At 38.9% G+C, this 22,031-nt stretch overlaps 2 protein-coding genes across 2 annotated transcripts in view; both read right to left on the bottom strand.

Moving 5' to 3' along the window:
• The window catches only part of LOC130835729 (phospholipid-transporting ATPase IB-like), a 160,875-nt gene that overhangs the window by 73,838 nt on the left and 65,006 nt on the right, over positions 1 to 22,031 (bottom strand). Inside the window, 4 exon segments of the mRNA XM_057707520.1 lie at positions 978 to 1,042; positions 7,122 to 7,260; positions 17,682 to 17,821; positions 19,326 to 19,410. Coding sequence (XP_057563503.1) covers positions 978 to 1,042; positions 7,122 to 7,260; positions 17,682 to 17,821; positions 19,326 to 19,410 — 429 coding nt within the window.
• LOC130835730 (40S ribosomal protein S29-like) lies at positions 10,351 to 10,557 on the bottom strand. The gene has a single exon (XM_057707521.1). The coding sequence runs from the start codon at positions 10,542 to 10,544 to the stop codon at positions 10,374 to 10,376; it is 171 nt and encodes a 56-aa protein (XP_057563504.1). The 5' UTR covers positions 10,545 to 10,557; the 3' UTR covers positions 10,351 to 10,373.

The raw sequence follows: 22,031 nt of genomic DNA, 5'->3' as shown, positions 1-22,031 counted from the left end.
CAAAATTAATTGCTGACACAAAAGCACAGACCCAGGAAGTTCAGGAAATACCAAGCAGGATAAATGCCAAAAATCTACACCTGGGCATACCATAGTCAAACTGCATAAAACCAAAAACAAAGAGGAAATCTTGCAAGAATCCAGAGGGGGGAAAAATCCTCCTTAGCTGTAGAGGAATAAAGATAAGAAATGATAGAATTCTCATCATAAACCTTGCAGTCAAGAGGAGAGTAAAGTAAAATATTTAAAGTATTGAAAGAACAAGAAACCCCAACCTCAAATTCTACATCCAATGAAATTATCCTTCACAGTAAAAGAGAAATAAACGCTTTCTCAGACAAACAAAAACAAGAAATTCATCACCAGCAGATCTGCCTTTTAAGAAATATTTTTTTAAGTTTTTTCGTAGGGAAGAATAACGATATGTCAGAAACTCAGATCTACATTTTTAAAAAGGAAGGGTGTCAGAAAAGGAATAAATGAAATCTACTTAAAATTCTTTAAAAATGAGTCTAAGAAAATGATACCATAAGAAATGTTTAATAGAACGAGCCATTAAACTTTTAAGGGCAAGGATATTCAATATTGGATTCCAAATTCCTTTCATTCTTACAATGTAAATGCCATCTACCTTCTCAAACTTTTGATAAAGACTGTTACACAAACAGATTTTTTTTCCTCCTTTTTCCGTTTTAAAAATGAAGGATCTGAGTCCTGGATTTCGTATGATGGATGCCAGGGTGGTGATAAAGGACTAGCCTCAGATGGAGGGAGTAAGTGGGAACCAGGGGTGACATAGAACAGAAAACCAGTAGAATTTTCAGAGTCTTGGGAAAGAATTTTGGGGCAAACCTAGACTTTCCAATGGACTTGAGTGGGAGTTGAAGGCAATCTTATGTAGATTTTAAGGAGTTGGGTAACCCTCAAGTAACAAGCTGGTTACATTCATATTAAATACAGTTTAAAAAATCACTTACCTTTAATGAATTTGCATTCAACTGAATACGAGGCATTTGAGCTGTTAACAGTTTACAGGAATATGCTACAAAGAGAGAAAGATGTCACATATTTGAAGCCTCAGTGCCTTCCATGAGCTTATGTTTTTAATCTATTTATATTCTTCCTTTATCATACTTCCTGCCTCACGACTATTTCAAAGCCCAGTAGCTCATCACAAAAACTGAGCAACGGGTTGTAGAAGGAAAAGGAGTCAAAAATTGATTCATTTAAATCTTAAAAGGCAACTGTAACAGAAATGGTTGGGAAGGTGCATATAACTAATGGCTAAATCTGTACTTTTCAATGTCTATGGGTTTTTATTTTTATTATATTTTTATGACACGAGCTTCACTTTATGCTTTGTAATAATTCCAAGTTATTGAGGAAGCCAAGTTCTGCTCTATCAAATTGCTATATCAACGGTATTATACCTAGTATACTAATATCATCCAAGGTATGACCAAAAGAAATACATGTGTGCAATTCTTGTACATCTCAGGAAGCATTTTTCAATTTGAAAATTTTAAGTCATTCTCACTTTTAAAATTAGACTGAGAAATAAAAATATATATTTTATATTATTTATATATTTTATATAATATATTTTATATTTATGTTAAATATTTATATTATGTATATAAATTTATGTGCATATGTGTATCTATTTATTATGTATTATGTATATATTTATTATATACATAAATATATATATATTTACACAGTATTAGTCTAAGTGGGCCCAAATGCACTCTGTATCTAGAAGAATGAAACCATCTCTGAGAAACATGAGCCCTTACCAAAAAGTTTGAGTCTTTGTAAAAAGCAGTCATTTTAAAGCTTTGTGAAGCTGAGAAAACTATTTCCACTAACAAGCAGATGGTTGAACAATACATCACTTTTTTTCCTCCCAAACGATCAAAGGGGCATGATTTGAAAGCTCCCGGATAAACGAAAGGAACTGAGCCTGCGGTGGAGAAGAGCAGGCAGTGGGGACTCGATGGTTAAGAGAAGAGCTCTTCACAGGCTGAGCAAGGGAGGACAGGATTTCTCTTGTGTCTCAAAGCTTGCATTTTTGTCTCTGAGAATTAACGGTTGTCCTAAGGAGATGGTGGGTGTGCATATCATTCAGCAGCTGCCCACTGGTCCACCACCCTCCCACTCTCCAGACGGCCACCTCACACTCTTTCCTCTCCCCACAAATCTTCCATAAATCCTCCAGCCTCCCTCTCAGCAAAATGAAAATGTGGGCCCCTTGTTCAAAAAAAAAGAAAAGGCAAGGGAGAAATGCCATCAAAATATAACGCTTTTCTTTAAAAATATTTTATACTTATAAAACATAACAGGTGTAACAGTGGACAACACAGACTTACAACGTGCAAAAAAATATATTTTTGGTGCCATAATTTTGTATAATGCAAAAAAATATTAATGTGAAATCTTGATTCTTTATTAATGTGAAATTGTAAGATTCTCCTGCCTTAATTTTCTGCAGATTCATTTATTAGATCATCCAAATTTACATTTAGCAACTTTATTTTCAAACAATTGAAAGAAATGTTAGTTACTCTTGTAAAATTGCAAGATTGTAATTTTTTATCATTTTTAATTGTGAGCAGCATCTTTCTGATGATATTTTTACAGGCTGTAAGATCTCATAAATTTCTGATAAATAATTTTGAAAATTAAAGTTTTGTACATCTATAACTGATGATGGTATGGAACAAATTTTCTAAAATGATTTAACTCTTCATACAAATCAGTTTCATGCAAGTTGGAACGTAATTTAAATATAAATTTATATAATATCATTTTAATATTTTCTTTGAAATTTCCTGAAACTTGTGGATGTTTCAATAACAAAAGTAGCTTCATGATTTGTATATTATTCAAAATGCCTATATGTACGAATTCTACTGTAGTCTGTTCAATTACAAGAAAGTAATTTTTAAATGGTCTTCTTCATTAATTACTGGTTTATCTGACATGTATCCTATGTAAACTGTCCTTTTCTATAGAATATGATGATCTTTAAATTAAATTTTTATTTCGAAGACTGTGGGTATTTGCTTTGCATTGTTACAGCGACTTTTCAAAACCAGAGATTCTAAACTTTTCAAAGAATTCTAGTGACTTCCTGACATGTTCTACTGTAATGTCCACGTGTCCACTCATACTTTGTAATAAGTTACTGGTGAAGTTCACTGCCTGAATGCTGGCAGCTCCTGACCCAGCGCTCAGGTTGGGAAGTTAGTATCTGTGCAGGTGCTCAGGGACAGAAATCAGACACAGACGGGCAAGCCAGCCTCCCAGCAAGGGTCCTTCCTGGTGCTGCCCCCGTGAGGAGCCTCCCTTTCTCCGGAAGCCACTGCTGCCTCCACTGGCTGTATCTAAACAAAGGCTAAAAAGTCTCCATGCATTATGACCAAAATGCCAATCAAATCAGCATGCAAGTTCTGAGTACTTACTCATACCAGCCTCATCACAGGTACAAAGGAAGATTTACAACAGACATGTGAGAAGCCTCTAAAAACCCAAGGAAGCAAAGCTAACACAAAAAAGAACAAACCACATACACATTCATTGGTAACCAGATGTAACAGTATACCTGCTACTCAGGTCAAGAGGCAGTAGACTCATGTTGAATCACGTTCTCAGAAAACTCTCAGAAGGTAATAGAATTGGAAATTGGTCTTAGAAAATATGCCCCCCAAAAATACAGAAGTCCTTATTTTCACTTGTTGCTATTGACAAAAAACAATCCTGGCATACTGATTCCTGAAAGTAAACCTCCTGCCAAATCCTTAGCCAAATGTTGCTTGGAACCGGTGTCAAGACTAAGAGTTGTCTTTTAACTGCATGAGGCTAACCAACTTCAGCTCCTTGGAAGATGGTGGTAATTTAAACTGTCACCATATTCATAAAGGCAGGTGCTAACATCTACAAAGCCCCCACTCTGCCCAATAGAGCAATAGAAAGAACTTCACAGACACCATCTCATGTAATCATCACAACCACCAGAGGTATCATGACTACCTTCATTTTATTAATGAGAAAACTGGGGGTTAGAAAAATCTACAAAGGCACTGGCTCATAACTATAGAGGCAGAAGATTCAGGTTCAAGCCCTGATCTTTATAACTCTAAAGCCTGTCTTTCAACCGCTATGCTCTACATTTCTCTTCAAAGATGTAAGGATGTCAGCTCTCAGAACCAGCTCTCAATCTTGTTTCTCTTTGAATTATTCCTTAGCCATTACCCCATGAAAGTAACACAAAAGCTCTTTAACCAAAGGCTATTGCTTTTCTGGGAAAAAAGCAAGAGCTCAGAAAGCCTCTGAGAAAACAAAGTATATCAGCACAGTCTTCGGTTTACACCAGGCAAAGTTCACTGACTCTGTCTTTCAGCTCGTCTCCTCTGCCTGAGGAGCCTCTAAAAGAAGACAGCAAAGTCCAATCTAGGACCCAGAACTCAGACAGGGCTGGAGGAGAGCAAGCTGCACTCAGCCAACAGACATGTTTTGCTTTGCCGTCACAACATTTTATACAGTAAGCAAGTTATAAATCAGGATATTTCATATCATAACACAGAATTCTCGATTATCTTTTAAAAACTAAAAACCTGTGCCAACGGTGGATACTCGTTTCCAACAGGCACAGATGCACTGGCTGCCCCTCCAGGGGGCCAGCGCTCCCTCTGTGGACTCCCCTCTCCAACACACGTGCGTTACCCTTTCCCCGACACATGTATGTCTTGCCCTATCCCCACCACACGTGTGTACTGCCCTTTATTCTAGTCCTGCCAGTTCTTCCTGGTGTTTTCAAGTCCTACTCTAAGAAATTGGAGAGTTCGTTTCCTTTCTTTTTTCAAATCCACCACAGTTACTAAACACTTGTTTGAAATGGGTGCAATTCAATATAGCAATTATCTAACCCAAACTGGTTATTCTGAGCCAAGCGTCCTTCAAGTGAACTGTAGGCTTCTGGTAACAGAAATAAGTCTCGTTTGATAAGGATGAAAATTCCGCTCTTAACAATAACCACTGGGTCTTATCTAGATTGGGTTTCAGCCCTGAGCTGAAGAGTGAGTTGAAGGCTCAGGTAAAACTAACAGTGTCAGGTAGTGGGCCTGGCAAAGATGTAATTTAGGAAGGTGGTGAGAAAGCAATCGTCCTTTTCTATGGTGCTGGGTCAGCTGAGCCTCTTCACAAGATATGCACTAAGCTACTGGGGTCATGGAGTTCGTGGTTCTCAAGAAACATGGCAAGTCACATTAAGGCAGAAAATGTGGAAGAGAAGGAAAAAGGAGCGCGTATGCATGGTGTATTTCCAAATGTCTGTCAGATGGATAAATGAATAACAACATTGTGGCTGGACCCCTTTGAGTCTTTAATAATTACGTTAACATCTAATGTTCCTGGAGGACTTGCTAAATGCTTTGCACCAAGCTAAGCTCTTCACGGGAGTTACCTCAAGGCATCTCATAACAACCTGATGAAGTAAAAACTATTACCATCCCCATTTTACAGACAAGATAATTGATGTTTAGAGAGGTTAAGTAGCTCCTTCAGAAATAACCAACCCTTCATCAACTCTGTGTTCTCTTCAGCTACCTCCCTAGATCTCTGCTCGCTTCACAGCAAAACCCTTTGAAAGAGTCATCTGCACCCACTGCACCCACATCAATGAGGGATAACATATCAACCCACCAAATGTATCCCAAATTTACAGCTGACCCATGAAAAACGCCGGGGTTGGGGAGCTAACCCCCACACAATCAAAAATCCGTGCATACCTTCACAGTTGGCCCTCCGTATCTGTGGTTCTACATTGTGCAGTACTGCAGTATGTACCACTGAAAAACATCCAAGTACAAGTGGACCCACGCAGTTCAAGTCATGTCACTCAAGGATCAACTGGAGTCCCTCCCCCACATTCCTCATCATATCCTGGTACAAGTCACAGTCATCTCTTGTCTAGACTCCTACAGAGGCTTCCTAAGTGATCTCCTGGCTTCCATTTAGTCTAGTTTCCACACAACAGCCAGCAGACAGTTTTAAAACACAAATGACACATCACTCCCCTACTCAGAACCCTACATATTTCTTACTGTGGCCTGACAAGCTCTCATCCCCTCTTTCTCTGCTTTACTCCTCTACTCCACCCACTCTGGCCTTTCCATTGTTCCTCAGACGTGACACCAGGGCTACTGTACTCACCACACTCTTTGCCTGGAACCTTCCCAACACTTGCTCCCTCTTCCCATGGCTATGCCCTGCTTTGTTTTCAGTCTTAGCACTTACTGCAATAATACTGCAACAGACAGTGATCTGCTTGTTAATTTTCTGTCTTGTCTACTTGATTGTAAGTTTCATGAGGACAGAGACTTTAGCACTCAGTTTTCATTCCCAGATCTTAGAATTTCCTGGCACGTAGCAAGTGTTCCATATTTATTAAGTGAATGAAGGCAGAGTAGACAAAATAGTGGCAATATCATTTAAACGGTGTCTGCTGAATACAGAGTCATTTTATCATACGTGTTAATCTAGCCAGAGCTGGCTACCATAAGAAAAATAGTAATTTCAATTCCTTCTTCCCATCAAAATGTACACATTCATACCTAAAAGTTCATTTTTCAACTCCTTTTCTGCACATTTCAACCCTAACATATGAGTACAACCAAACAATGAAATCAAGGAAAAAAAACTATAAAGGCAAAGAAGTGACATCAGAGCCTGGAAGAAAACACCAACTGAATATTCTCACTAATGATCAACGTGTATATGAATAAATAAATATAATTCAAATGTAGGTATATATATCATTGGGGGGAAAACACCGTAAGATAACTTCAGCATCAAAGGAACAGAACAAGAAATCACACATTACTCGTGTGGGCATTCTGCATTCTATGTTTCAAGAATGTGAAGGAAAGGTAAGAGTTTGCTTTGCTTCGTTTGTTCAAATTCTTTTCCTTACAACGGCAAGACTTCATTGCACTACATTTTCCTGAGGGCATAAAAACAGCTACTTGAAGGAAGCTCATCCGTACATTTTCAATTCCAGGTCATATTTAGGATACATGTACAACCACATTTTTTAAAAAAACATCCTTTGCGTCTCTTACCTACGTTAATTGCAGTTTCTTGTTTATCTCCTGTTAGGACCCATATTCTTATGTCCGCTTTCAGTAAATTTGTTATTGTTTCTGGAACACGTGCTTGAAGGCGATCTTCTATGGCCGTGGCTCCAAGTAGCAGGAACTTCTAGACGTTTTTTTGAAAGAAATATTTGTTATGACTAATTAAAGATAAAAATATTTAAGATGGAGTCAAAACTGAAAGAGCAAATTTTGACAAAAGATATGCAGTCTGATAATTGATCATGTGAAATTCCATGCACACACGTACACACACATTTTTTCTAGTCTCTCCCACTGGTCTATTTGTTTGTCCCTATTTCACTACAGCATGAGGTGGTGTGACATGATGGCTAAGAGCTAGGCTTCTGAATTCCTGCCCAACTCTACAAGTTACTACACGTGTGATCATAAACAAACTGCTTAAACTTCTGTCGCTCAGTTTCCTCATCCACTGCTGTAGAAATGGGGAAAATGAGATTACTGACAGAATTATTTTGAGAGTTAACATTTGGAAAGTGATTAGAATACTATCTGGCAGATTATAAAGGTCAATAAACATTATCTATTATTTTAATTATTATAAGCTTAAGGTAAATCTTGATGTATAGAGAGGTAAGCCCCGTTTTTATTCTCATTCGAAAAATATCGTTATAATTCTTTTTTTTTTTAAACTCTCTACTGGAATATATTTGCTTTACACTCTTGTACGCGTCTCTGAGGTACACCAAAGTGAATCAGCTGCATCTACACACATATCCCCATATCGTGTTAATTCTCAGCCTCCTCCTACTTCTGTATGATTTTTGGAGCAAACTTGTCAAGTTCTGTGAAAATTCTGTTGGTACCTTATGCACCCCTGCACTGCACTGAGTTTACAGATTATGTTGAGGAGCGCTGCCACATGTACTACACTGGTTTTTCCATACATTGTATACACCCTCCCACTTACATAGGTCCTTCAGAAAAATTTCATAATTTTCTCCATAAATGTCATATCACCAGATAGTTTACAGTTTTTGTTCCTTTTGTGAAGCATCTCCCTACCACTGGAGAGAAGCAGTGTAGTGTTATTTGAAAGTGGACTTTTCAAACTCTTAACCCCAAAAAACAAATTTAAAAGAAATATGATTGATATGCTAAACAGAGAGAGAGAGAAAGCAGATCATGTAAAATGCTCAATTAGAATCAAAGAAGGCAGGAAAAAAAGTGGAAAGGAAAGGAAGAAAAAGAAAAAAAGGCGGCAACAAATAAAAAAGTTACAAATACAACACACATTAAACTAATAATCACTATAAACATGTAAGGTCTAAATACACCAATTAAAAGAGGCCATTTGAGTGGACAAAAAATGACACAGGCTTAACTTTATGTTGCCTGTAAGAAACCCACATTGAATATGAAGACACAGATAGATTAAAATAAAGGAAATGGAGAAAGATATACGGTGCTAATGCTAATAAAAGCTGCAGCAGCTATACTGATTTCAAAGCGGACTTCAGAGCAAGAAAATGATCAGTGATAGAGAGCGGCATTGCGTGGTGATAAAGAGTCAAGTATCTAAGAAAATATACCAATCCTTAAGGTGTGTGCATCTAACAACAGAGCATCAAAATACATGAGGTAAAACCTCACAGAACTGCAGGGAGAAGTGGACGAACATAGTGTTACGGTCGGAGACTCCAGCACCTCCTCACCAGTACCTGGCAGATCCAGCCGACAGAAAGAAAGATACAGCTGAACACAACAGAACCGTCACTCCACTTTTAATGAATACTCATCGGACAACAGCAGAACAGGTGGAGCACCGGAGATTTTAGGGCAGTGGAACTACTCTATACAATACTGCAATAGTGGATAGTCACATGCATTTGTCAGAACCCATAGAACTGTGCAGTAAGAAGAATGGAGATTAGGTAATAACAATGTAGCAATATTGGTTCATCAACTGTAACAAATGTACCACAAAATGCAAAATGTTTACAATAAGGGGAAGTGTGGAAGGAGGAGAGGAAGGTTATATGTGAACTATGTGTGCTTTCTGCTCAGTTTTCTCTATAAACCTAAAACTATTCTAATAAATGTATTTTTTAGACCAGTTTGGGATTGACGTATATACACTACAATACATAAAACAGACCTACCGTATAGCACAGGGAGCTATATTCAATATCTTGTAATAACGTATAATGCAAAAGAATCTGAAAAAGCATATATATCTATATATACACACACTTGACCACCCTATCATCTACCACTTGCCCCCTTTATTACGTCCTTTCTTATGAGGGATCCTTCAGTGGGGTATCTAGTTCCCAGGACAAGTCTTCCCAGTGGAGATGTAATGAATGGCCAGGTCTAGTCTCCAGCCCCCCAGAAGTTTGCCTTGCCTGACTCAACCTCCAAGAGCTCATCACTCCTGGGTGAACGTTTGCAAACATCTGGTGGGGGAAGAGAAGCTATGGTGGTAAGACATGAATGAATACATCTGACAATTATCAATGTGATTTTAGCATCACAGAGCCTGATCATTTGCATAAATGACTTGGGCTAAATCTCTTCTCATGCACACTAAACAGGGATATTGAGTATTTCTGACTCCTGCACTTTGAAAGCTTACAGTCACTGAGAGAAAAAATTCAGTGTTTTGTGCAACAGTATGATTCTGCTTCATTAAAGTGTCTAGGGCTGATCAGGTTTCCACCCAGACCTTCCAAGCACTGTACGCCACTCATTAGCAGCTCTGGGTACTCAGGTAACCTTTATTTATTTATTATTTATTTATTTTTATTATTTTTATTTTTCACAATAAACTGCATATATTTAGAATGTATAATTTGGTATCCCAGACTCCCAACCCGTTCCCCCCCCAACCCTCCCCACTTTCCCCACTTGGTGTCCACATGTTTGTTCTCTACATCTGGGTCTCTATTTCTGCCTTGCAAACTGGTTGATCTCTACCATTTTTCTATATTCCACATATATGTGTTAATATATGGTATTTGTTTTTCTCTTTCTGACTTACTTCACTCTGTATGACAGTCTCTAGGTCCATCCATGTCTCTACAAATGTCCCAGCTTCGTTCATTTTTACAGCTGAGTAATATTCCATCGTATATATGTACCACATCTTTTTTTTTTTTTTTTTGAAGTCTTAAAATTTTATTTTATGTACAAAGAGTGAGTATTCTTTCTGAAGAAGGTAGATATGCTGGATGACACATTCAAGGAAGTTCACACTTAGTCCAACCTGATGAAGCCGATGTCCTTCGCGTACTGGCGGAAACACTGGTGGCACATATTCAGGCCGTACTTCCGGATCAGGCCATGCCGGTTGGAGCAGACGTGGCAAGAGCGAGAATCCTGCCCGAATTTCCTCGGGTGGCTCCAGTAGAGCTGCTGGTGACCCATGTTGCTTTCTCGAAGGTGATGAGGCAAAAGGAAAGAGGTGGCACACGCAGGCACTCTTCAAAAATTTTCCAGGCAGAGTTTACCCAGAAGGCCGTGCTGACAAAGGACACGTGCACAGTGTGGGCCGCGCCACCTCGCCGTTGTGTACCACATCTTCTTTATCCATTCCTCTGTTGATGGACATTTAGGTTGCTTCCATGTCCTGGCTATTGTAAATAGTGCTGCACTGAACATTAGAGTGCATGTGTCTTTTTGAATTATGGTTTTCTCTGGGTATATGCCCAGTAGTGGGACTGCTGAGTCATATGGTAATTCTATTTTTAGTTTTTCAAGGAACCTCCATACTGTTCTCCATAGTGGCTGTATCAATTTACATTCCCACCAGCAGTGCAAGAGCGTTCCCTTTTCTCCACACCCTCTCCAGCATTTACGGTTTGTAGATTTTCTGATGATGCCCATTCTAACCGCTGTGAGGTAATACCTCATTGTAGTTTTGATTTCCATTTCTCTAATAATTAGTGATGTTGACCAGTTTTTCATGTGCCTCTTGGCCATGCATATGTCTTCTTTGGAGAAATGCCTATTTAGGTCTTCTGCCCATTTTTTGATTAGGTTGTTTTTTTTTTGATATTGAGCTGGATAAACTGTTTATATATTTTGGAGATGAATCCTTTGTCTGTTGATTCATTTGCAGATATTTTCTCCCATTCAGAGGGTTGTCTTTTCGTCTTGCTTATAGTTTCCTTTACTGTGCTGAGGCTTTGAAGTTTCATTAGGTCCCACTTATTTTTGTTTTTATTTCCATTATTCTAGGGGGTGGATCAGAAAAGATCTTGCTGTTATGTCGAAGAGTGTTCTTCCTATGTTTTCCTCTAGGAGTTTTATAGTGACTGGCCTTACATTTAGGTCTCTAATCCATTTTGAGTTTATTTTTGTGTATGGTGTTAGGAAGTGTTCTAATTTCATTCTTTTCCATGCAGCTGTCCAGTTTTCCCAGCACCACTTATTGAAGAGGCTGCCTTTTCTCCATTGTATATCCTTGCCTCCTTTGTCATAGTTTAGTTGACCGTAGTTTATCTCTAGGCTTTCTGTCCTGTTCCGTTGATCTATATTTCTGTTTTTGTGCCAGTACCATACTGCCTTGATCACTGTAGCCTTGTAGTATAGCCTGAAGTCAGGAAGCCTGATTCCACCAACTCCGTTTTTCCTTCTCAAGATTGCTTTGACTATTCGGGGTCCTTTGCGTTTCCATACAAATCGTAAAATTTCTTGTTCTAGTTCTGTGAAAAATGCCATTGGTAATTTGATCGGGATTGCATTGAATCTGTAAATTGCTTTCAGTAATATAGTCATTTTCACAATGTTGATTCTTCCAATCCAAGAACATGGTATGTCCCTCCATCTGTTTGTGTCTTCTTTGATTTCTTTCATTAGCGTCTTGTAGTTTTCTGAGCACAGGTCTTTTACCTCCTTGGTTAGGTTTATTCCTAGGTATTTTATTCTTTTTGTTGCAATGGTGAATGGGATGGTTTCCTTAATTTCTCTTTCTGCTCTTTCATTGTTAGTGTATAGAAATGCAAGAGATTTCTGTGTGTTAATTTTGTATTGTGCAACTTTACCAAATTCATTGATTCACTCAAGTAGTTTTCTGGTGGCATCTTTGGGATTTTCTATGTATGGTATCATGTCATCTGCAAACAGTGACAGTTTTACTTCTTCTTTTACAATTTGGATTCCTTTTATTTCTTTTTCTTCTCTGATTGCTGTGGCAAGGACTTCCAAAACTGTGTTGAATAGTAGTGGCGAGAGTGGACATCCTTGTCTTCTTCCTGATCTTAGAGGGAATGCTTTCGGTTTTTCAGCATTGAGAATGATGTTTGCTGTGGATTTGTCATATATGGCCTTTATTATGTTGAGGTAGGTTCCCTCTATGCCCACCTTCTGGAGAGTTTTTATCATAAATGGGTGTTGAATTTTGTCAAAAGCTTTTTCTGCATCTTTTGAGATGATCATGTGGGCTTTATCCTTCAATTTGTTAATATGGTGTATCACACTGATTGATACGCCTATATTGAAGAATCCTTGCATTCCAGGGATAAATCCCACTTGATCATCGTGCATGATCCTTTTCATGTGGCTAGTATTTTGTTGAGGATTTTTGCATCTAAATTCATCAGTGATATTGGTCTGTAGTTTTCTTTTTTGGTAGTATCTTTGTCTGGTTTTGGTATCAGGGTGATGGTGGCTTCATAAAACGAGTTTGGGAGTGTTCCTTCCTCTGCAATGTTTTGGAAGAGTTTGAGAAGGATGGGTGTTAGCTCTTCTCTAAATGTTTGATAAAATTCACCTGTGAATCCATCTGGTCCTGGACTTTGGTTTGTTGGAAGATTTTTAATCACAGTTTCAATTTCATTACTTGTGATTGGTCTGTTCATATGTTCTATGTCTTCCTGATTCAGTCTTGGAAGGTTATACCTTCCTAAGAATTTGTCCATTTCATCCAGGTTGTCCATTTTATTGGCATATACTTGCTTGTAGTAGTCTCTTACGGTGCTTTTTATTTCTGCAGTGTCCATTGTAACTTCTCCTGTTTCATTTCTAATTTTATTGATTTGAGTCCTCTCCCTCTTTTTCTTGATGAGTCTTGCTAGAGGTTTATCAATTTTATTTATCTTCTCAAAGAACCAGCTTTTAGTTTTATTGATTTTTGCTATTGTTTTCATTGTTTCTATTTCATTTATTTCTTCTCTGATCTTTATGATTTCTCTTCTTCTACTAACTTTTGGTTTTGTTTGCTCTTCTTTCCCTAGTTTCTTTAGGTGTAAGGTTAGATTGTTTATTTGGGATGTTTCTTGTTTCTTGTTTCTTGAGGTAGGACTGTATTGCTATAAACTTCCCTCTTACAACTGCCTTTGCTGCATCCCATAGGTTTTGGATCATTGTGTTTTCATTGTCATTTGTCTCTAGGTATTTTTTAATTCCCTCTTTGATTTCTTCAGCGACCTGTTGGTTATTTAGGAGCATATTGTTTAGCCTCCATGTGTTTCTGTTTTTCACAGTTTTTTTTCCTGTAATTGATTTCTAATCTCATAGTGCTGTGGTCAGAAAAGATGCTTGATATGATTTCAACTTTCTTGAATTTACCAAGGCTTGATTTATGACCCAAAATGTGATCTATCCTGGAGAATGGTCCATGTGCACTTGAGAAGAATGTGTAATCTGCTGTTTTTGGATGGAATGTCCTATAGATATCTATTAAATCAAGCTGATTTATTGGGTCATTTAAAGCTTGTGTTTCCTTATTAATTTTCTGTGTGGATGATCTGTCCATTGGTGTAAGTGGGGTGTTAAAGTCCCCCACCATGATTGTGTTCCTGTCGATTTCCTCTTTCATAGTTGTTAGCATTTGCCTTATGTATTGAGGTGCTCCTATTTTGGGTGCATAGATATTTATAATTGTTATCTCTTCTTCTTGGATGGATCCCTCGATCTATATGTAGTGTCCTTTCTTGTCTCTTATAACATTTTTTATTTTAAAGTCTATTTTATCTGATATGAGTATCACTACTCCAGCTTTCTTTTGATTTCCATTTGCATGGAATATCTTTTTCCATTCCCTCACTTTCAGTCTGTATGTGTGCCTAGGTCAGAAATGGGTCTCTTGTAGACAGCACATATATGGGTCGTGTTTTTATATCCATTCAGCCAGTCTGTGTCTTTTGGTTGGTGCATTTAGCCCATTTACATTCAAGGTAATTATCGATATGTATGTTCCTACGACCATTTTCTTTATTGTTTTGTTTTTGTTTCTGTAGGTCCTTTTCGTCTCTTATGTTTCCCCCTTAGTGAAGCTCCTTTAGCATTTGTTGTAGGGCTGGTTTGGTGGTGCTGAATTCTCTTAGCTATTGCTTGTCTGTAAAGCTTTTGATTTCTCTGTCGAATCTGAACGAGATCCTTGCTGGGTAGAGTATTCTTGGTTGTGGGTTCTTCCCTTTCATCACTTGAAATATATCATGCCACTCCCTTCTGGCTTGCGAGTTTCTGCTGAGAAATCAGCTGTTACCCTGATGGGAGTTCCCTTGTATGTTATTTGTTATTTTTCCCTTGTTGCTTTTAATAACTTTTCTCTGTCTTTAATTTTTGTCAGTTTGACTACTATATGTCTTGGCATGTTTCTCCTTGGGTTTATTCTGCCTGGGACTCTCTGCACTTCCTGGACTTGGGTAGCTATTTTCTTTCCCATGTTAGGGAAGTTTTCAACTATAATCTCTTCCAAGATTTTCTCAGGTCCTTTCTCTCTCTCATCTCCTTTTGGGACCCCTATAATGTGGATGTTGGTGCATTTAACATTGTCCCAGAGGTCTCTCAGGCTGTCTTCAGTTCTTTTCATTCTTTTTTCTTTATTCTTTTCTGCATCAGTGATGATCACCATTCTGTCTTCCAGGTCACTTATTCGCCCTTCTGCCTTAGTTAATCTGCTATTGGTTCCTTCTAGTGTATTTTCCATTTCAGTTATTGTGTTGTATATCTCTGTTTGTTTGGTCTTGACTTCTTCTAGGTCTTTGGCAAACTTCTCTTGTAACTTTTTGATCTTTGCATCCAGTGTTTTTTCAAAGTCCTGGATCATCTTCACCATCATTATTCTGAATTCTTTTTCCGGAAGAGTGCCTACCTCCTCTTCATTTAGTTGTTTTTCTGGTGTTTTACCTTGTCCCTTCATCTAGTACAAAGTCTTTTGCCTTTTCATTTTCTCTTTCTGTGGCTGTGGTTTTTAGTTCCACAAGATGAAATACTGCTGATACTGCTTGATTCTGCTGTCTGCCCTCTTGTGGAGGAAGCTGTCTAGGAAGCTCGTGGGTGCTTCCTGATGGGAGGGACTGATGGTGGGTTGGGCTGGGTGGGCAGAGCTCAGTAAGACTTTAATCTGATTTGGTGGGTGGAGCTCAGTGACACTTTAATCTGCTTGTCTGCCAATGGGTGGGGCTGTGTTCCCACCCTGGTGGTAGTTTGGCCTGAGGCAACTCAGCACTGGAGCTTACAGGCTCTTTGGTGGGGCTAATGGTGGACTCCGGGAGGGCTCATGCCAATGAGCACTTCTCAGAACCCCTGCTGCCAGTGCCCCTGTCTCCTCGGTGAGCCACAGCCACCCCCCACCTCTGCAGGCAACCCTCCAACACCAGCAGGTAGGTCTTGTTCAGTCTCCTATGGGGTCACTGCTCCTTCCCCGTGGGTCCTGGTGAGCACACTTTTTTGTGTGCCCTCCAAGAGTGGAGCCTCCATTTCCCCCAGTCCTGTGGAGGTCCTGCAATCAAATCCCGCTGGCTTTCAAAGTCTGATTCTCTAGGGATTCCTCCTCCCGTTGCTGGACCCCCAGGTTAGGAAGCCTGACGTGGGGCTCAGAACGCTCAGGACTTCTGCAGTATAACTGTTCTCCAGCTTGTGAGTCACCCACCCAGCATTTATGGGATTTGATTTTAACACGATTGCGCCCCTCCTACTGTCTCATTGCGGCTTCTCCTTTGTCTCTGGATGTGGGGTGCTTTTTTTTTTGGTGAGTTCCAGTGTCTTCCTGTCGATGACTGTTCAGCAGTTAGTTGTAATTCCAGTGCTCTTGCAAGAGGGAGTGAGCACACGTCCTCGTACTCCACCACCTTGATTCTTCTCCCTCAGGTAACCTTTAGAATGTAGTGTGGCACTTACCCAGGCCAAACAACCTCCACGACCACACAGGAAAAGCCAGCCCGGGACAGTCCTTCTACCTCTGAAGTTTAGGGAAGAGACTAAGCAGCCCCGCCAGTTACCTAACACAAAGTCACCTGCTTTGCTGGAGAGCAGGCAAGCTTGAGATCTCCAGCCCCGATACTGAGTACAGTTAGTACTCCCTGAGTGCCCACTGTGGGCAAGGCGCTGTGCACATGCTGGAGACCAGCATTCAGAGGATGAAGGAACGGGTCAGTTTAAGGCCACTGCACTCTCTGACCTTGCCTCCCACCTCACATCCCTGGGAGAGGCCAACTGACTCTTCCCCATCCTATGACTTCCAGATTAAAACTGAAAACTAAAATATAAACTCTAACAGTTTGATTGAAAAGAAATGCCACACTAACATGTGTACAGTCTTACAAGATCCAGAGGCCGATTTTCCATTGCCCAGATTTCTTCTCAGGGTGTGGGAGCAACAGACCCACCACATCCCATCAGGGACAGGTGGGTTCCACTAGCAGCCCCTTTCCTGCACTTTGTCAGCAGATGCTGAGTGATCGCCCATGAGGGCTACTGCAGCACATGCATGCACTTGCTGTGGAGCTGGGTCAGGTTCCTAACCTTTCAATATTCGACTCTGAGAAAAAGATGTCAGGAAAACCACTCAGTCTAAATCTGTTCTGGCCAAGCTCCTGCAGGAATGAAATGCAGAGTTCATGGGACCAAATGGCAAGAGAAATCAAGCCACGAAGTAAAGATAAAAGTCGGTCCAGGGCCCATGAGTCCCTGAAGCCTCAGCTGAAATTCGCAGTGACCCTCGAGTGACAGCCCAGGGAGCGTGAGATTCCCCTGGAAAAGTAACCACCAGAGAACAGAGAGCAGAATAACAGGGTACTCATCCACGCATGAAGTGCCATGGAGCAGTCGAGGAGGGCGACACAGGAATACTCTGTGATGTGGGAAATATTCCCAATTTATCATGGTGAAGATTTCATGATTCAGGCAGTGCTTTCACAGGAAAAATTCTGGTGGGGTGGGGAGGACTTTTAATTTTCATGGGAAAAGTCTGTGTGTGTGTTAAATACATACAATGGAATACTACATACACAATACACACGTAGGAAGAAAGTGAAGAGACTGGAACTTGGTCATTAGCCCAGCATTACAGATGATTATTATTTATTAGTCTAGCTTATTTTTCTATAATAAATGTATTTCTTTTGAAATGGGAAAAGTTATAAAAAAGATAAGATTGAAGTGACTAGGATATGATTCAAAAGAGGGAGAAATATTTTGAATATTTTAAGACAATTTATGAATTTAATACAAAAAGACAGATGCATACTTTTGAAATTACATCAAGATATTAATACCTTGATAAGTGCATTTTTTTCACATATTGTTGGCATGTAGAATACATATGGGGTACGTTACCTTTTCAATAGTATCATAACAGTCTTCCAAGCTTCGAGCTCTGTCCTGTACCACTGTACTGGCTTCTTTATATCTCAGCAACCACTGCTGATACTCTGTCTCAGCTAAATCTATGTAGGCAACACAGAGAGTTCTCAGACCTGCAAGAGAGGGATAACCTGGTCAGGCATCCAGTGATCAGGGAGAAGTAGAAATTGAAAACAAAATCCAAATGCGTTTCAGACACGTGGGACAGTGAAGGCCTTTGCGTGGCCCCACCTGACCTAGCGTGGCCTCCTCACCTATCTTCCCTCCTCCGCTCCCTTCTGCTCACCTTTGGCACCCTTACCGGTCTTCTTACTTCCTGACACTTGGACTTGCTCTTGCCTCTACCCTGAACACTTTCTCAGGAGAGCCGCATGGTCCTCCCTCCCGTCCTGCAGTCTCTGCCTAACTCACCCCATACAGAGAGCACCCCATCGCTCTGTTCCCTTCATCCTGCTTACTTTCCCTCCACGGCACTCGTCATCCCATGACATCATCTATTACTAGCAAATTCCTGCAGGGCATTAGCTTTCTACATTTTGTTCACTTCTGTCCTGGAAGCTGAGAACAGTGCAGTAACTATTCAGTAACTATTTGTTGAGTGAAAGAACAAATGAGGCTTCAGTTTCCAGTCTCAAAGTAAGCCAAAAAATGGCTAAAATAACACTTCTTTGAAAAAAAGTTTTTTTAACCAGACTGTAATATTTTAGGCTAACTCCTGCAAAACATTCAAATACTTAGGGACTCCCTAGAAAATAATTCTTTGCAGAAGAGCTATAGAAGTTATTCTGTTTTGAGCTCAGTTGCAATATACTTCCCATATGCTTCTACCTGTTGTAACCTGCCTACAGCAAAGGTTTATTTTCAGATAGCAGTAAAAGGCCCAAAATGCAAACTTGCAAAACATCCACACTTTCAGATAAGACACACATGTATCTATAGGAAGCAGCAGCTTATAAACTAAAAGGAGAAAGTGGGCTACAGCTTTCAAGGTATTATTAGCTTTACTCTTACTTGATATTACACCTTGCTTTTCAAAGCTTCTATAAATGTCTCAGTGGATGTTATTCTTATTCAAAGCTCACTCAAGGAATTTTATTTCCTTAAGAGATGGATGACAAGAGAAAATCAGAAGGATAAGAGAATGGCAGGAAAATATCAACTATGTCAGCATACTGAGTTATATGCACAAACTAATTAACTTCAAAATACACAACACAAACTGGAAAAACCTCCCTTTTTCTCCAACTATGGGTGTAGTTCCTACTACAGCTTGATAAAAGGTAACATTTTGCAAATGGAAACAGATAATAGACTGAAGACACTGTTTTAGGAATAAAGGAAGACCCACACAGTAAAAAGATACAATTTACTGTTTGCGCATAAGCACAAAATTTTGTCAGAAGTGGGCAAAAGGGAAAATAATAATGCCTTGACAGGGTTTGCTTGGGGAACCGTTTATTTTGAAGCAAACAGAAAGCATACAAGATCTCACAGACCAGCACGCCTCCCCTTGCCCACCTGTGGGCCGAGCAGCAGTGACAGGCATTGAGGCTACAACTTCAACAGCTGAGAACAGCATTACAAAAGGGAACTCGATTCTAAACAATTTTCACTCACCTTCTTTGGCAAAAGTTTCCAGATGGACTAATGTCTCCTCCACAAAGAGAGAATCTTCTGAAAGTCTCTCATAAATCACTGAATCCTACAGAAGACACACATGCACTGTGATTAACATCGTATGTAAGCATGACAGTCTAAATTATAAATACTGTTCTAAAATTTTATTGTTACAGCTAATAGATGTGAAGGAGCTCAAGCAGCCCCAATAAAGGCACAATTCCAGAAAAAAATATGCTACACACAAGAGGGACAGAGACAAGGAACACAGCAGATTTCTCACTGGGACAATGCAAGTGAGAAGCCAGTGAAACAAAGTCTTTACAGCACTGAAAGAAAAAATGGTCAGCCGAGAATTCTATACTCAGCCAAAACTTACTTCAAAATGAAGGTTAGAAAAAATAAAGATGAAATAAAGATTTTTTCCAACTTAGGCTGAAAAAATTTAATGGCCAACAGATCAATGCTATAAGATATGGTAAAGGAACCCCTTCAGATGAAAGATCATTATACCAAATGGGTCTGAAGAGCATTGAAAATGGTGCTGACGTGAGTACATATACATTATTTTTCTTGTTATTTAATTCTTTTTAGTTTAAATAGGACAAAATTAATAACCATGTAGTGTGAAGTTTATAACATCTGTAAAATTAAAATGTGTGACCACAAGAGCACAAAGATTAGGAGAGACAAATGCAAGTAGAGAATTGTAAGGTTCTTACACTATATGTGAAGTAAAATACAATCGCTTGATGGAGGAACGTAATAAATTAAAGATACCTCCAAAAGCCCTAAAGTGACTACTAAAATAAAATTTTTAAATTAATAAGAAGGAAACTGAAAAAAACAGTCCAGTAATCTAAAAGAAAGTATAAAACAAAAAAAGAATAAGGGAAAAAAGAACGACTGAGACAAATAGAAAATAAGTGACAAGATGACATATTTACACTAGCCACGTCAATAAGTGTACTATGCAAATGGTCTAAACATCAGTTAAAAGGTAGAGATTTTCAGAATAGATAAAAAACACAAGAACCACCTGCATGCTCCCTAGAAGAAACACACTTTAAAAACACAAATGGGGGGCTTCCTAGGTGGCGCAGTGGTTAGGAATCCGCCTGCCGATGCAGAGGTCACGGGTTCGATCCTAGCTCCAGGAAGATCCCACATGCCGCGGAGCAACTAAGCCCGTGTGCCAAAAAAAAAATAAATAAATAAAAAAATAAAAAAATAAAAACACAAATGGGTTAAAAGAAAAGAAAAAGCTATACCATACTAACACTCATCAAAAGAAATCTGAAGTGGCTACGTTACCATCAGAAAACAGAGCTTTCCGAGTAAAGAATATCGCCAGGGACAAAGAACATCATTTCACACTGACAGGTCAATTCATCAAGAGGAATCAATAATTCTAAATGTTTATATGCCTCATAATATAGCTTCAAAATGAAACTAAAACTAATAGAAGCAAATGAAATGAAGCAAAAACTAATAGAACTACAAGATAAAAAATCACAAACCCACAACGATAGTTGGGGATTTCAGTATCTTCTTCTCAATAGTTGCTAGAACAAGCAGACAGAAAGTCACTAATGATGTAGAATATTCGGACAACACTATCAACCAACTTAGCAACCAACTTAGCAACCAACCAATAAGGTAGTTAGAGACCACGTTGCCCCCAGACAGCAGAATACTCATTCTATATCAGTGCAAACCAAACACTTAACGTTAGACAGGCCACCATCTGACCTATAAACGGAGTCGAAATAAAATTAAAAGGACTCAAGTCATACAAAGTATATTCTCTGAATATAATGGGATTAAATTATAAACCAATTAAAGGAATCTCTCTGGAAACTCCCAAATATTTGAAAACTAAATAATACATCTCAGCATAACCCATGAGTCAAAGGAGAAATCAAAAGCAAAATTAAAATAATTTGAACTGAATGAAGATTAAAATGCAACATATCAAAACCTGTGAGATACTGCTAAAGCTCCTGAAGTAATGAGGAGGAAGTGTACAGGACTACACATTTGTATTAGACAAGAAGAAAGGTCCCAAATCAAGTTCCACCTTAGGAAACTAGAAAAAGAGGAGCAAATGAAGCCAAAAGTAGGCAAAAGAATGGAAATAATAAAGTTAAAAGTGAAAGTTAATGAAATAGCAGAAAAACATTTAAGATCAATAAAACTAGTAACTGTCTAGCTAGCCTAATCAGGAAAAAAGAGAAAAGATGCAAATTACCCATATCAAAAATGAGCAAAGTGACATTCTTATAGATTCTATGGACAAAAGAATTTTCAAAGAGAATATGATGGACATCTTTCTACTAGTGAATTCCACAACTTGGATGAAATAGAAAAATTCTATAAAAACCATAAATCAAAGCTAACTTAATTAGAAAAAATGTTCTGAAGAGCTCTATATTAGTAAAGAAATTAAATTTGAAGTTGGAAACCGTCCCACAAAGAAAACCTCAGGTCCAGATGGCTTTCTGGTGAATTCTAGAAAACATTTAAAGAACAAATAATACCAATTCTTTATACAGTTTTCCGGAAAACTGAAAAGGAGGGAACGCTGCTCATTAATTCTACATGGCCAGCGTTAAAAACCAAACAAAGACACAAAGAGAAAGAATTAAAGATCATTCTCCCTCCTGAGTGTAGATGCAAAAATTCTAAATAAAACTTTAGGAAACT

The sequence above is a fragment of the Hippopotamus amphibius genome, chromosome 14 (genome assembly GCF_030028045.1).
Source record: "Hippopotamus amphibius kiboko isolate mHipAmp2 chromosome 14, mHipAmp2.hap2, whole genome shotgun sequence".
NCBI lineage: Eukaryota > Metazoa > Chordata > Mammalia > Artiodactyla > Hippopotamidae > Hippopotamus > Hippopotamus amphibius.
This window is presented reverse-complemented; position numbering and strand designations above follow the sequence as displayed.

What these genes read in the sequence shown, in the direction of transcription:
- LOC130835730 (XM_057707521.1), bottom strand. Translation starts at nt 10,544, where the DNA reads ATGGGTCACCAGCAGCTCTACTGGAGCCACCCGAGGAAATTCGGGCAG.